The 15,436-nt window shown below is 49.1% G+C and overlaps 1 protein-coding gene across 1 annotated transcript; it reads left to right on the forward strand.

The window, feature by feature from the left end:
- Positions 1 to 1,130: 1,130 nt before the first annotated feature.
- Positions 1,131 to 8,243, forward strand: LOC140909813 (serine/arginine-rich splicing factor 7-like). Its single transcript, XM_073339978.1, has 8 exons — positions 1,131 to 1,226; positions 1,554 to 1,734; positions 1,844 to 2,020; positions 2,896 to 2,970; positions 3,085 to 3,186; positions 3,829 to 3,876; positions 5,439 to 5,474; positions 7,075 to 8,243. Exons 1-8 carry the CDS (start codon positions 1,199 to 1,201, stop codon positions 7,130 to 7,132), a joined length of 705 nt encoding a protein of 234 aa, XP_073196079.1. The 5' UTR covers positions 1,131 to 1,198; the 3' UTR covers positions 7,133 to 8,243.
- The last annotated feature ends 7,193 nt before the right edge of the window (positions 8,244 to 15,436 follow it).

The raw sequence follows: 15,436 nt of genomic DNA on the forward strand, positions 1-15,436 counted from the left end.
CCAGCCCCCCCATGGCTCTAGGGGGCCCAGCCCCCACATGCCCCAGGGGAGCGCTAACGGGGCCCGGGGCCCAGCCCCCTAGCCCCCCCATGGCTCTAGTGTAGCCCCCCCATGCCCCAGGGGAGCGCTAATGGGGCCCAGCCCCCACATGCCCCAGGGGAGCGCTAACGGGGCCCGGGGCCCAGCCCCCTAGCCCCCCCATGGCTCTAGTGTAGCCCCCCCATACCCCAGGGGAGCGCTAATGGGGCCCAGCCCCCGCATGGCTCTAGGGGGCCCAGCCCCCACATGCCCCAGGGGAGCGCTAACGGGGCCCGGGGCCCAGCCCCCTAGCCCCCCCATGGCTCTAGTGTAGCCCCCCCATACCCCAGGGGAGCGCTAATGGGGCCCAGCCCCCCCATGGCTCTAGGGGGCCCAGCCCCCACATGCCCCAGGGGAGCGCTAACGGGGCCCGGGGCCCAGCCCCCCCATGGCTCTAGTGTAGCCCCCCCATGCCCCAGGGGAGCGCTAATGGGGCCCAGCCCCCACATGCCCCAGGGGAGCGCTAACGGGGCCCGGGGCCCAGCCCCCAGCCCCCCCATGGCTCTAGTGTAGCCCCCCCCATACCCCAGGGGAGCGCTAATGGGGCCCAGCCCCCCCATGGCTCTAGGGGGCCCAGCCCCCACATGCCCCAGGGGAGCGCTAACGGGGCCCGGGGCCCAGCCCCCCCATGGCTCTAGTGTAGCCCCCCCATGCCCCAGGGGAGCGCTAATGGGGCCCAGCCCCCACATGCCCCAGGGGAGCGCTAACGGGGCCCGGGGCCCAGCCCCCAGCCCCCCCATGGCTCTAGTGTAGCCCCCCCCATACCCCAGGGGAGCGCTAATGGGGCCCCGCCCCCTAGCGCTCCCCATGGCTCTAGTGGGGTCCAGCCCGCCCCCATACCCCAGGGGAGCGCCGTGCTCCCCCCAGAGCGGACAGGGGCCCCGCCGCCACCGGTCGCTCACGTCCCCCCCCGCCCGCGGGGACAAGTTGCGCGACCCGAGCACGTTGCTATGGCAACGGGGGGAAGGGGTGGGCTCTCCTTCCCGCCTTCTCACAGCGCGCGCGGCGGCGGGCGGGGGTGCTGTGCGCGTGCGCCGCGCACTCTATATCAGGGGCTCGCGGCGCCTGCGCGCGGAGAGGCAGGCAGCCGGCTGGCGGGCGGGCGGTTGGAGCGGGAGCCATGTCTCGCTACGGCCGCTATGGAGGCGGTAGGCGCTAGGCCGTGCCGCGCGGGGGCCGGCGGCGGGGGGTTGGCGGCGGCGGCGGCGGGGGGTCTCCTCGCCGATCCCGGGGGGGCGGGGCGCGGCGCGCGCGGGGCTCGCCGCGGGGGAGGCGGCCGCCGCCATTTTGCGCACGTTGGGCGCCCGCCGCGCGCCTGGGCCAGGGGCGGCCGCGGGTGGGGCGGCCAAGATGGCGGCGGCGGCGGCGGCGGCGGCTCGGCGGGCCGTGTGCGGCGGGGCCGCGCCTGGCTCTGCCCGCCCGGCGGCGGGGCGCGGGCTGCGGGGCCTCGGCGACCGCGTGCGTTGCTCTTGCAGAGACCAAGGTGTACGTGGGCAACCTGGGCACCGGCGCCGGCAAGGGCGAGCTGGAGCGAGCCTTCAGCTACTACGGGCCGCTGCGCACGGTGTGGATCGCGCGGAACCCGCCGGGCTTCGCCTTCGTGGAGTTCGAGGACCCGCGGGACGCGGAGGACGCGGTGCTCGGGCTGGACGGAAAGTAGGTGGCGGGCGCGGGGGGCGGCGGCGCGGGGGGCGGCGCGGGGGGCGGCGGGCGCGGGGGGCGGCGGCGGCGGCGGGCAGTGACCGGCGCCTGTCTCGGCCCGCAGGGTGCTGTGCGGCTCGCGGGTGAGAGTGGAGCTGTCGACGGGCATGCCCCGCCGCTCCCGCTACGACCGGCCCCCCGCGCGGCGCCCCTTCGACCCCAACGACCGGTGCTACGAGTGCGGAGACAAGGGCCACTACGCCTACGACTGCCACCGCTACAGTCGTCGGAGGAGGAGCAGGTACGGGGGGGGGCGGCGCGGCCGGGTCTCTTCGCTAGGGACAGAGGCGGTCTTGTTAGCCAAGGAGCGCATGCTGGGCCGGATTCGCCTAACTGTAATGCTGTAGTCATGCAGGGGTGTGTTACGTTTTGTTGATATTTCATATTAAATGTTAATATATTAACAATCAACCTGGTCAAAACCTTTCAGGTTTCTTCGTTTGAGTCAGTCGCCTTGATTCAGAATGTCACAAGCCTTAAGGTTTCATGCTGAGGCGCCTTGCAAAATCCGACAATTAAGATCCTCCTAGACCTTGAGGTGATCAGCATAAGAGGCCAGATCCCCTCGAGCCATCTACACCTAGCTTCACCATATTCTTTAAAGGGCAGAAAATTTGAGACGGTGATCGCCGTAACAGTAAATTTGGCTTTCAATTGGGGCCCCCCCCCTCCGGTTTAGAAAGAGGAACACCAGATTGACCACATTCCCACCTAGAAAAATCTTCTTGCGTCAATCAAGCCTCACCCTGGCTCATTTGGCTGTCAGTTTGATCGTCGTTAGATTGAAGAGAACACCTAGATGCAGCGATCGGCTATAGATACTTCTAGATCGTCTAGATCTGCTAGACCTTGGGCCAAAGAGGGTCGACCTGCAAACTTGCAAGGTTTATTTTAAATACACATTACAGTGTTTTATATTATAATGTAATTCTAAATGTAATTCAGCTTAACATCTTTTCTAGGTAGTAAAAATGCTCAAAACAAATAGGCCCTGAGTTTTTTCCAACTGACAGACACTAATTTTTAGTTGTCTGAAATTTTAACTTCAGCAAAGGCTCACGTGCACTAATTTCTAAAGTTCTTTTCTAATACTTATTTTTTCTAACCTAACGTTAGGTCACGGTCTAGATCTCATTCAAGGTCCAGAGGAAGAAGGTATTCTCGGTCACGCAGCCGAAGCCGTGGTAGGAGGTGCGTTTCAGACTTCCTTGTGCTTTCCTTTTTAAAGAGAAGTCAAACATCCTATTCACCTTTTTTAAAGACAAGTAAAAGCATTGTATAATATTTTCAATCTTTTCACTCTAGATCCAGGTCAGCTTCCCTTCGCAGATCGAGGTCTGTGTCACCTCGTAGATCTAGATCGGCCTCACCCCGTAGATCCCGATCACGTTCTTTAAAAAGATCAAGGTAATCGGTTTTGTATTATGATTATCAGCCAACATTTCTGTTAAGGTGGATTCAGAATATTTGAAGGGTATGGTGGGAAGTAGTGTGAAACTCATTCTTTGTTTTATTTGGTGAGTAGATTCTGTGAGAATGGTTTGAGCCTTCAAGACCAAACATACTAACTTGGGGAAATTTCCCCTCAACTAAAGTGAATGTTCTGGAAACAATTCTCTTGAATTTTTGGTATTGCACGTTTAGCTGTCTTAGGGTCTGGTGTATGCTTAAACATTATGCCAGCCTAGTTATGTCCTTAAGGAGTGTCAATAAAAACACACCCCAAACAATAAAAAAAGCCCTGGAGCAATTATGTAAATAAAAATGGTTTTACATAACATAATATAAGCTTATCAATGACATGAACTTCCCAAATTTGAGTGTTTGATTTTTTGGAAAATAGTGCCTCTATCTAACGCTAGCAAACAGGATCTTACTAAGATAACAAAATTGCTGCTACAGTATTGACTGCTTGATGGAGTTTTTTTTACCTAGACAGTAAATGCTGTACATTTTTATTTTTCTTAACTGCATTTCTGTATTAATACAGAAATTAATTCTTATGTGGATTTGAGTTGGCTTTCATTAGTTTCCTTCTTCAAACTTTAGGTCTAGATCAAGATCCAGATCCAGATCTGCTTTATGGCCACGAAGCAGGTAAGATGTTTGCCATAATTAATTAAAGCCACTTAATAGTATCTACAGGTTTACTTAGTCAAATGTGTGTGTTCTTTTGACTGTAGATAGATGCATATCAGGCAAAACTTGTTCATGTACCAGAAGTTTGTCTGTGGTTCACCATCATGCACTAAAACCCTAATGTATCCTGTAAAAATGAAGTTGGTGCCAGGAAAGTATATTACAAGGGAGACTTACATAGTTTCAAACCCCAGACTTGCTGGGGAAAAAATGCTTAAACAACATCTAGCAAAATATAAATGCACAGTAATAGAGAACTCAAGAGACTCCGGGGGTGTGGGATGTGTTTGGGGGAGAAATGACCTCTTGATGCTAAAATGTGCTGTTTCTGCCTGTTATCTCATGAACGTCCTATTGAAACTTAACTTTAGTTCCCCCGTAAATTCAAATGTCCATTTGGCCATTCTCCAGTATGCCCTGGTTCGTTTGCATATGCTAGTGGTGTGCAGCGAACAACTAGCCATGATCAATTTACGTGTCAGCTATAGGGAGACTCAAATATTAGGGCATGTTACTGAATTGTAGGACTGGGACTGTTTTTCTATGAGTCAGCTGTTGGCTCTTGTGAATGAGGTACTCCTAGAATTCAAATTCTAACATAAAGCTTCTTTGTGACATACCATATGTATGCAGTTTAGTGCTCCGGTAGTAGTGGAAGAGGTTTTTCAAGATGGGAGTTACTGAAAAGTGTCAAAGCATTGGCATTGTTCATTGCATAGTTTTAAAGATACTCTCCATTGAACTTCACCTTCAAGCAAGCAGAAGGTTCTAATGGCTTATTTACAGAAGAACAAAGGGAACTCTTGGCTGCAGAGCTCCAAAAGGATCAGTTAAATGTTCACATCTTGTTGGTAGTTTTAAAATGTCACAATCACAGCAGGAGAACTTTGTTTCTGATGGTGGTCATATTAAGGAGGCACTGCTCTCTTGTGCTAATGGTTTTTGTTGAAGGATTTTCTGAAGAAACAAAACTGCACAGAAGAGTTGCCGAGAAGTAGAAATAGGTGGGATCAAACACAAATGTGAGCACCTGACTTGAAATGTACCAGCATGTTTTCATTACATGAGTAGCGATGGATGGTGAATGCATCTCAAGAGATGAGGACAGATAAAACTTCAGTGCAGTATTTTCAGAAACGGATGATGCTCAGTTATTGCTAATTGTAGCAAGTGTCATACAGTATCTTTAAAAATTTTGAAATAGAATGGTATTCAGCGCAACACTGACAGCTGCTTCCTCATGTTTATCCATCAACCAATCAGTGCTGATATTGAACAGTGATGGTGAAAGAACTCTCTCCAAATGCCTATGGAGATAAGAAACCATGCAGTGTATCTGCCTTAGTAGTAGGGATTGTGGGGATTAACTTGATGCCCATACAAATCCTTTTTAAAGGATTTTTGCATACATTCAGTGATGCGTATTTAAAATGCTGTCTAAGGCATTTTTGGAGATTTTTCAGTATGGAAGGAATTGTTTTCATGTAACTTTTTTTTTCACTTGTGTCCATATTTTGCAGCCGATCAAAGTCCAGATCACCATCTCCAAAGAGAAGGTAAGTTGAATCTTGTGACTAAAGACTACTGAAAACTTGTTTGACTGAGATTACCAGAACTTTTCCCTATACTTTGTCTCTGATTTAACTGTAAGGTGTATTTTGGATGGACAGGGCTGCCTTAATTAATGCATGGGACACTGATTACTCAGGTCCAAAATGGTAAAGCTGTTTCCAAGAAAGTGGGTGCATGTTGTATTATGAGGATCTTGCCTTTGGCAATTGCTGTATTAGTTCCATCCTCTACAATGGCTTCATTAACCTGAGATTGTACAAGTGGATGACCTAAAGCATGAAATAAATTTTAAGCACAGGGGGAATCAATTTTAAGCAGTCTATTTAAAAACTCCAGTGATCATAATGAGATTAATTTGTGTTCTAGAAGGTGCAGTGGGCTACTTCTGGCTTACAATTAAATCCTTTTCAGAAGGACTGAACCTACTTTCTCAAGGGGGTGGGGGGGGTATAAGCAGAGTCAAAAATCTGAATGAGAGAAGTAAAGATAATGGAAAACATAAATGGCTCTGAGTAAAACTGGAAATGGATTAAATGTGTTGAAGCAAAATATAAACTAAAGACTTCTTATAGCAAACACCCATCTGATTGAATGTAGTCAAACTGTGGTCCACCTTGCTGGTGGCTCTGTCTTGACTGGTTTCAGAGCAACAGCCGTGTTAGTCCGTATTCGCAAAAAGAAAAGGAGGACTTGTGGCACCTTAGAGACTAACCAGTTTATTTGAGCATAAGCTTTTGTGAGGTACAGCTCACTTCATCGGATGGAGCATCCGATGCATCCGATGAAGTGAGCTGTAGCTCACGAAAGCTTATGCTCAAATAAATTGGTTAGTACTCCTTTTCTTTCTGTTTTGACTGACAGCTGTACAGTCTGTTGTTGCTACATGGTAATAGCAAGATAGAACTTTCTACATTTCCCTTTCATAACCCAGATGAGTATGTGTTAGAACATTGTATATTTTATGTAATTAATCATTAGCCTTAGTTTTTCCATTTTAGTTTGAGCCATTTTCCATTAATTCAGGATAAGTACGATCTTCTCAACACTTGGAGACAGCTTTTCCAAGCTTGACTGAAGTCTCTTGAGGGAAGGAGTGCATGGGAACTAAAGTAGCTTGTGCCTTGCCACAGTGTGTGCCTGACCTTGAGATCCTTGTTTGTAGCTTCCTTTTTATCCTTTCCTGTTAACGCTTTCATGCACTTCCGGAAAGGATTCCATACTTCAAGATGTCATTTTCATGCCCAGATAAATTTGTTAGTCTCTAAAGTGCCATAAGGACTCCTCGTTGTTTTTGCTGATACAGACTAAGACGGCTACCACTCTGAAACCTTTCATTTAAAGGTTACTAATGATTCTGTAGCAAAGTTACAATTTCATATACCCTTTGAGGATGTATGTGTAAGATCTGTTTTAAAAGTAAAACTAATTCTCTACCTTCATTGGTGCCAATTATTGGGTTATTACAGAAAATACATGAGGTGGTGTGTGTTTGTTTGTTTTTTTCCTGGTGATATTGCTATATCGGCAGTTCCAAGTCAACACTAGAGTTACTCCAACTAACTTCTGTTTTTCTTTCACTTTCAGTCGTTCACCATCAGGAAGCCCTCGAAGGAGGAGTGCAAGTCCTGTCAGAATGGACTGAAATTTCAAAGTTAACCTTTTAGGAAGAAAGTTATTTTGTTTACGTTGTTATAAGGGATTTTGTCTCTGATGTAAATGGTAAGGGCTTAGTCCTAGAAGGGTATTTCAATCAAATGACAATTGGCCTGGATCGGGATCGTCTAAATTGTGACATCACATTAGTAGATTAGTGCGCAACTTTTTTTGTTGTATGCATTTGCATCCTGTGATCTGAAAATGTGGGACTTTTTTTATTGACACATAGAAATAAAATGTGTATTTCTAACTAAAAACCTCTTTGTCGTAGCCGTACTGCTTCTGTTAATGCTTCAGTAACTTCAAAGCAAGTCATGTATGTCATTGAAGTTGACGTTATACAGGTTGTCAAACTTAAAAAATTGATAGCTATCAAACCAGTCATATCTTCTCAGTTTATTTTGAATTCTGGACTGAGGTGTATCTTTAATTTCTGCGTTTGTTCTGAGATATGGATGCGGTGACACAAGTTAAAGGTGATCTGCAGAGTGTTTTTACAAAAGGTGCTTGTGCCTTTTTTGATAGGTTTTTTGATTCTGAAAGTGATCTAAAAGGAAGTGTAACTTTTGTTCTACTGGTTTTTAACTTAAAATGATCAGGAATGTAAAGTCTAGTCTTCTGTAGCTGTATTGGAGAACCAGTGAAGTATCAGATGATGTTTTGAATTCTTAAACGAAGGCGTTTTTACTCAAAATGAAATTAAATGGCTGTTTACAAAATTTTAAACACTCTGGTTAAAAGGTAACAGCTCAATTGCCACTACTTTTTACATATAAAGAAGCAGAAAAGGGCAGAAGCGCAAGTTGTTGCAGGTTACCTTTAAACAGTGTATGTTGAGGGAGAAAAAATACAGCTCTGTCATGACTTTCTCTTCCGCAACCTGCTGTGTCCGATTAGACAAACTGGGGGGGGAATGAACTAAACTGAGTGGTTTTATGCAGTCACAGTCTGTTCTGCAACATACGTTGCAGTCATAAAGCAGCCTGTATGCTGATGGGCAAAACCTTTTATGGTACTGGTAAGATAATTCCTGTAGTACGCAGCAAATACATGATTGAAGAGCATAAAATAAATTGTATATGAGGAAGTATTTCAAACTGAAGCCTATTTTGTGATCTCTAATAAATTGCAAGGGGCTTTGGCACTTCATGTGGAAGCTGAGCATGACCCGGTAAGGATGTTGTTAGATTGCCAGGAACCTTTTTTGATAAATAAACAAAAACCCTGCAGCTCCTCAATATTCTGGCCTGTTTCAAAAAAGAACTAGATAAATTCATGGAGGCAAGGTCCATCAATGGCTATTAGCCAGGAAGGGCAGGGATGGTGTTCCTAGCCTTTGTTTGCCAGAAGCTGGGAATGGGTGATGGGATGGATCACTTGATGATTACCTGTTCTGTTCATTCCCTCTGGGACATCTAGCATTGGCCACTGTGGGAAGACAGGATACTGGGCTAGAGGGACCTTTGGTCTGACCCAGTATGGCCGTTCTTATGCAGTAGTCGAATACCATTTCAACATTCAAGGAGAACGCTTTAGAGCACCTTCACAGGCACTGATTTTGAAAGAACAAACTTGTTTGTACTTCTAATGAAATGTCTAATGGTAGATTATGCTTGTAAAAGTATAAACCTTCTTAATGTAGTAAATAGAAAATTACTTGGCCCAAAAGACACATTCTGCGTAATCCACAAGTTTCCGATAGACTTATCTAATGTTAGGCTTCACTCATGCCTGTAAGACTTTTGGAACTATTAAGTAATCCCAACACTCTGAACAGGTCGGTCCCTAGACTTGTTCACACACGAAGGTTCTTGAGTACTAGCCATTGGAATGGCCTACTTTGGTAAAGTTCTCTTACTTTGACAGTTTTCATGGTCACCTGCACCTGCCAGGCTTATTTCTTAAATCTATTAGCTAGTTTCCTAAGTTCATGCCTTGACTTGATTTTTGCTGCGTCTAGTTTTCAATACGTACAGTGCATTGTGGTTTAGCAACAGGTGCATCAGCTTCCATTGCTAAGTAGTCTGTGATTCTGTAATTATGTTAATTCTTAAAAACAAGACCCCAAAAACTGAAAATGGGGGTGGGAGATAACCTTATATAATTATGAGGAAATGATTTAGCAAATATACCTAGAAGTCATTGCTTACAGGTATCCTTATTCATTGTACAGAGGAGTCTGGGCATCAAATAAAAGCTGAAAGTGAGGTCAGTCTAGAGTAGTTGAAGCATAGCAGTGTAATGGCTTGTGTACATGAGTTGCACTGGCTTAACACGAGGTGTGAATTTATTGTGGGGATGCTCTTGATTTTGGTTTAGTGTAAATCAGTTGGGAACAGGTGTGAACTAAACTGCAATAACAAGCCCTTAAACTGAAACAATGTCAGTGCAGAGCTTTACTGCATTAGTGTAAATTCATGCTTTAGGTCAGTGGCTCTTAACCTTTGCAGACTGCTGTACCCCTTTCAGGAGTCTGATTTGTCTTGCATACCCCCCCAGTTACACCTCACTTAAACTACTTGCTTACAAAATCAGACATAAAAATACAAAAGTGTCACAGCACACTATACTGAAAAATTGGAAACAACTGGAATATAAATATTGTACTTACATTTGAGTGTATAGTGTATAGAGCAGTATAAACAAGTAATGAAATTTTAGTTTGTACTGACTTCACTAGTGCTTTTTATGTATCCTGTTGTAATCTAGGCAAATAACTAGATGAGTTGATGTACCCCCTGCAAGACTTCTGCATACCCCCACAGATACACCTGGTTGAGAACCACCGCTTTAGGTTAAGCTTGTGCAGTTTTCCCATGTAGACCAAGCCCCAAGAGGAAACTAGATGCCTGTAAAGACTCCGAGGCCTGGAGCTGGGAAGAGGATGACCTGGGGAAAAAAGTAAATGCAGAGCATGTACAGAAATGGAGGAAGAGATTGGGACAGGAAGGTACTTAGGGTGGAAAAGAACCAGACAACAAATGTAGCCCTTTAGTGATACTTGAACACAGCTGTTGATTGGTGATTCACCCATTACAAGACTGTGCTAAGAGGAATGTCGGTACTGAGTGGGATGCACAGGGAAATGAAGGAGCTGTCATCAGGACCCCTGGAACAGGTTCTTTGTTCATTGCAGAAGAGGAAAACTGGGTCACAAGGAAATAAGTAATGGGGATGGCCATCAGAAAACTTGTACCACCAAAAGGAAAGAGGATAGCCCCCTTGTGGCCACTCTGACTTTTTCAGGCTCTCACCCTTTGCCTCAGTGCTTCCTCCTTTTTGCACAGCATGCTTTTGCTTTTTGTTCTGACAGATCCCTTTGGGGTGCGATGTCTGCTTCAGGAAGCAGACTCTTGTCACCCTCCTGCCTCTAGGGCTGATTGACTCACCTCTTTAAATAGAAGAAGTTTGCACAGTTTCCCGGAGACCACTTGGGTGTTTGCAAGCTTCCCTGGTTGACTTGACCTACACTGCAGCTGTGAGTTGCATCTCTCCTGGGAAGCAACTGTCATTACCAAATTGTGGTGCTTTTATGTGGTGCAAAATGCTCCTCGAGCAGCAGTGAAGGCCAATACACTTTCAGTTATGAAGGAAGCTCCCCCCTGGCAGGGCCATATCCCAGCCTGGCAGATGGAGCCAGGCTCCAGTAGAGAAGTTAGTGTGCAGGAGGGGATGCAGGGATGAGTAATGAGCCAGCTTTGGGGTTGGGTGAGGGGTGGTCAGGAAAGGAGGCCACTGAAGGGGGGGGAGGGTGTTAGTGGGGAATGGGGGGAGCCACCCAAGAAGGCTGCTGTTAGGGGCTGGCCGGGGCTGAGGAGCAGATTGGGGGCTCATTGCCTCCTTGCTACTTTCTGCTTGGTGCAGTGGGAGGCCTCAGGAAGCTAGGCTCAGCCAGAAGGAGTCTCCTGGCTTCCCTCAGGCTCTTGGTTGGGCTGCACCCAAGTGTGGCGCTTCTTTCCTGGTGCTGGGAAGGCTTAGATGGCACCTCCGTGGCATCGGGGCAAGGGGCAGAGCTCCAAAGCAGCTGCACCAGCCTACATGGCACTAGGGCTTTCCCTGAGCTCGCCCAGTGGTTCCATACCTTGAAGCATGAGTCTGAGCCCAGCCTGGAGACCTAACAACTCCTGTCCCTACAGCCAGTGCTGACCCCATTGGGCTTCAGCTCCTCCCTGCCCAGCCCTGTTTGCCACTTCGGTGGTAATTAAAAGCTGGACACTGGAGTGCTGGAATCTCCCCTGCCCTGCCTCCTTCCCCCCAAGGCCCTGCCCCCATCCACCCCTCTTCTCCCCTCCCCCTAGTTGGTCGCTGTTTTTCGCCTTCTACCCCCCTGACCAGGTCAGCAGGGACTCTTCTGTAGAGCCTGAGCTGGGAGCTACGGCTGCCTGAGGCAGGTAGGGGGCGGCCCCAGCTGAATAGGGGCTGGCAGGGGTGATGACCCAGCACCTACCTGCCTCCCCTGCCCGCGGTAACTGAACTTTGGGTGTCTGGTCAGTAGATTTGACCGGACACTGTCAGGTCCCCTTTTCGACCGGACTTTCTGGTTGAAAACCTGGCACCTAGCCACTCTACCTGTCCCACTCAGGCTAGCGTAGCCCGAAGGACTCGGCACCCACCATCCCCTAGAGCAGTGGTTCTCAAACTTGTATTGACAGGTTTCAGAGTAGCAGCCGTGTTAGTCTGTATCCGCAAAAAGAAAAGGAGGACTTGTGGCACCTTAGAGACTAACCCATTTATTTGAGCATGAGCTTTCGTGAGCTACAGCTCACTTCATCGGATGTATTGGTGACCTCTTTCACAGAGCCAGCCTCTGAGTGTGACCCCCGCCCCTTTATAAATTATCTTTAACAGTATTATAAATGTTGGGGGTGGTGGCTGACTGCTCACAAGCCTCCATGTAATAACCTCATGACCCCTAGGGGCTCTCTACCCCCAGCTTGAGAACCCCTGGCCCAGAGCCCTGCTCCCAACTCAACCAGAACCACTAGCCCAAGAACAAGCCTGACAGGGCGTGTTTATTGCTTGTTACTCCAGCACAGTGGGGGCTTGAGCCCCAGTGTGCTACACAAACCCAAGCTCAGAGACAGGCCCAGCCCTGAAGAGCTGTCAGCAAGCCCCCTGCAAGCCAGTCATTCCATGCGCCAAACTCCCAGTGAATTAACAGGTAGGAGAGCCTCGTATGTGAGCAGCAATCCCACGCCAAGGGCCACTGGGTCGTTCCTGAGCATTCACTCCCCGGCCAGTCCGGCGCACGTGCTCACCACTTACGCAGACAGACGATGGTCCCTATCAGCAGCGACCTCCTGGTAGGGCAGCTTCTTTGTCCTGAGGGAGCTGGTGCTGGACTCGGCGCCTCACCAGCTGGGAGGTTCAGGGTCCTGAAGGAGACCATGAAACACTATTGCCTGTTGGCTCCTCAGCCTGTAACCCCCTCCCCCAGCCAGCCAGCCCCCAAGCCCAGAGAGGAGGGTGAGTCGTTCCAGCTACATGTTAGAAACAAGGCAGCAAGAGTGCTGCAGTCCTGAGGAGAACAAGGCTCCTAGTTAGTGGGGATTCCCGCAGCCAGCATAATGAGCGAGATCACACGGCCATCGGGATGTATTAATGACTTTGTGATTCATAAGGTGACCAGAATAAACAAGAAATAGACACCACTAACTTCAGTGCACACGGAGCCCTAAGGATACAAAGAACTAGTCCCCGCTGATTGTGGGAACCCTACCTGCTGCATTGGGACATACACGGTATTAAACCCTTCTCTGGTCCCTGTCCTAACTGTAGGGTGGAGGGGGCTCCCAGTGCTGTCTAACCACACCAGACCTCACCAGGCTGCTCCAGGACCCTCAGGCTCTCCTCTCCTCTCCCTGCGGCTTTAGGGTCTCGAGTACTGACCTGCTGGGTTTGATGGGGGCGTGGGGAGGGCTTCTCTCCCCAGTAACAGGCTGCTTTACTGGCCCAAAGTGCTTCACTTTGAATTTGGCTTTCTGATTTAGGGCCTTGCCCTTTATTCCTTGTGTACCTGAAATTCCCTGTTATTTATTACATATGATATGTACGCTACTTCAAATACAGCACATCCTCTGTATATGCCCCATGCTTTCCTCTCACCGGTAGGCATAGAGCTCTTCCAGAATTAGGCCCATTGTCATCAGTGGGGAAGAAAGTAGAAATTACCTGTTCGTAATGGCTTTTGCTGGCTCCTTTTCCCGCTGCTGCAGCATCTCCCCCCAGGGAGGGTCCCTCAGATCCTCTGACTCCTGATGTGGTCTGCATGGGAAAGGAGCAGCTGTGGTGGCTGAGGAGTTTGTGAAACAACACGAGCTTTCATGAGGAACTTAGTTCTGAGGATCTCGCTTCCCTGTTTGCAGAGAATTGCACCCCTTGCCTTTGTGAGGCTCAGTGGGATGAATGTGACTGCCCCATTGTCTCGGGGGAAGGTGGGCCTGTGTGTGCTGTACTGGAGTTGTTGGCATGGTGCACTTGCTAGGCGCTTTTGTGGAGGAAGATTTTCTCCCGATGGCTGGAGAGAAATTTCCCAGGGCGTCGATAACAACAAGGAATAATGGGATGTGATGAGGCAATGGACTTGGAGCTTGAGCTCTCAAGCTATGGAATAGCCTCCCAGTGAAGGATGGCCTAGCCCCACCCATCTCTTGGGACTTTACAATTAGACTTGAAATACACCAAAGGTAGCACTCCTGCATAATCATGGAGGGACTGGATGATCTTCACATCCTCTGCATCTCTGATCTCTGTGACCTTTTTGCCTGCTTCCCATTCTCTGCAGAAAATCCTGCTCACCTCATTCCTCTTTGCACCTTGTGCTCTGCCTGGTCCAGGAGCTGTGAGACAAACAGCCAAAGGCCTGGCAGAAAGGAACGAGAAGATGGAGAGAACCAAGGGAAGGTTCCTCATCTTTATTTCTAAACTCAAACCTGCAGGAAAAGCCTCTCTGGGGAAATCCACAAAGAACCTGTTCTCTGAGCCAGCGGCTGAACTTGTAAACTCCCAGCCCCACAAGCGCTGTCCAATTGTGGGTTTCAGAGTAACAGCCGTGTTAGTCTGTATTCGCAAAAAGAAAAGGAGGACTTGTGGCACCTTAGAGACTAACCAATTTCAATTGTGGGTTGCGATTCTTGAGACGGAAGGGGTGGGAACGCCATGGAAACTGCCTGGTTAGCCTGCGGTGAGGTCTATTGCACATTACACTGGCATGCCATCTCCATACAATGAAGGAGTGACTTTTATGGGTGCAACGTGAAGTCCTGGCTCCCTCCCACCCCCAGTGGGGATTAGGCAGGGGAAGGGGGCAAAGCTCCTCAGAGTTCCAGTGGAAACATGTAGCACTACCCGCAGGAGAGAAAACTGGGCCATTAATCCGAGCCAGGAACCAAACCCACCTCCTGTCCGGATCCTGCCACTGAGCCGCTGCAGCGATGGTCCTTCTACCATGACTCCCCCTCTCCTCTGGATCTCCTCGACGGTCCCGCTTGCACACACACGTTCAGATTATGGTATAAGTGTCAGTGACCGAGAGAGAGGCTGCCTTCTTATCCAGCTTTGCCCTTCCCTGTGGTCCTGCACCCTGCCCTTCTAGGCCTTCTGGGCTGTTCGATGCCCATGTTCTACACACCACGTGTGTATTATGAAGCACTTTCCCTTGACCAGGACGAAGAGGGAAGTGAGCGTTAGATTCTCCCTCTCTCTTGAAGCTGGGCAAAGCAGTGTGCTCTCATGGAAAGACCACGCTGGGCTCAGAGCATGCTGATGTCCTTATCTTTGCACTCTATTGCTGTGAGCACGTCACGTGTTCCCCAGGGGGGTACCGGGGAGCGTGCACAGGCTGAGTTCCCTTGGTGGTGTTGGTGCCTGGTTTCCCATCTCTCATGTAACTGAACAATGGGAGGGAGGGTGCTGGAAAGGGTTACGGAAATTCATGCTCAGCTGGGACTGCTGCGTCCAGCTAGGGACAGAACCTGGCACTCGACTAGAAAAACACATCAAACTCCCTCTCGTCCCATGGGTGTTGGGCTGCAGGGCTTAACTCAGTCAGGTGAAAAACCAGGCAGGAGAAACGCCAGTTACAGTGTTAAGGAACTGGGCTCTTTGGCCTGTTTATGTGGAATCTGCAAACTGATGCCACCCTCCGCTTCTCCCCAGCCCTGGCACTGTCCTGCCAGCACTCCAGGAATGACTGGTCCCAGAGGAGAGAACGCAGAAGGTTATGTCAGCTCCATGTCACTCTGTGCTCTAGTTCCCCATGGCAGGGGGCCCCCAGCCATAGCCATGTGGA

The sequence above is a fragment of the Lepidochelys kempii genome, chromosome 3 (genome assembly GCF_965140265.1).
Source record: "Lepidochelys kempii isolate rLepKem1 chromosome 3, rLepKem1.hap2, whole genome shotgun sequence".
Taxonomy (NCBI): domain Eukaryota; kingdom Metazoa; phylum Chordata; order Testudines; family Cheloniidae; genus Lepidochelys; species Lepidochelys kempii.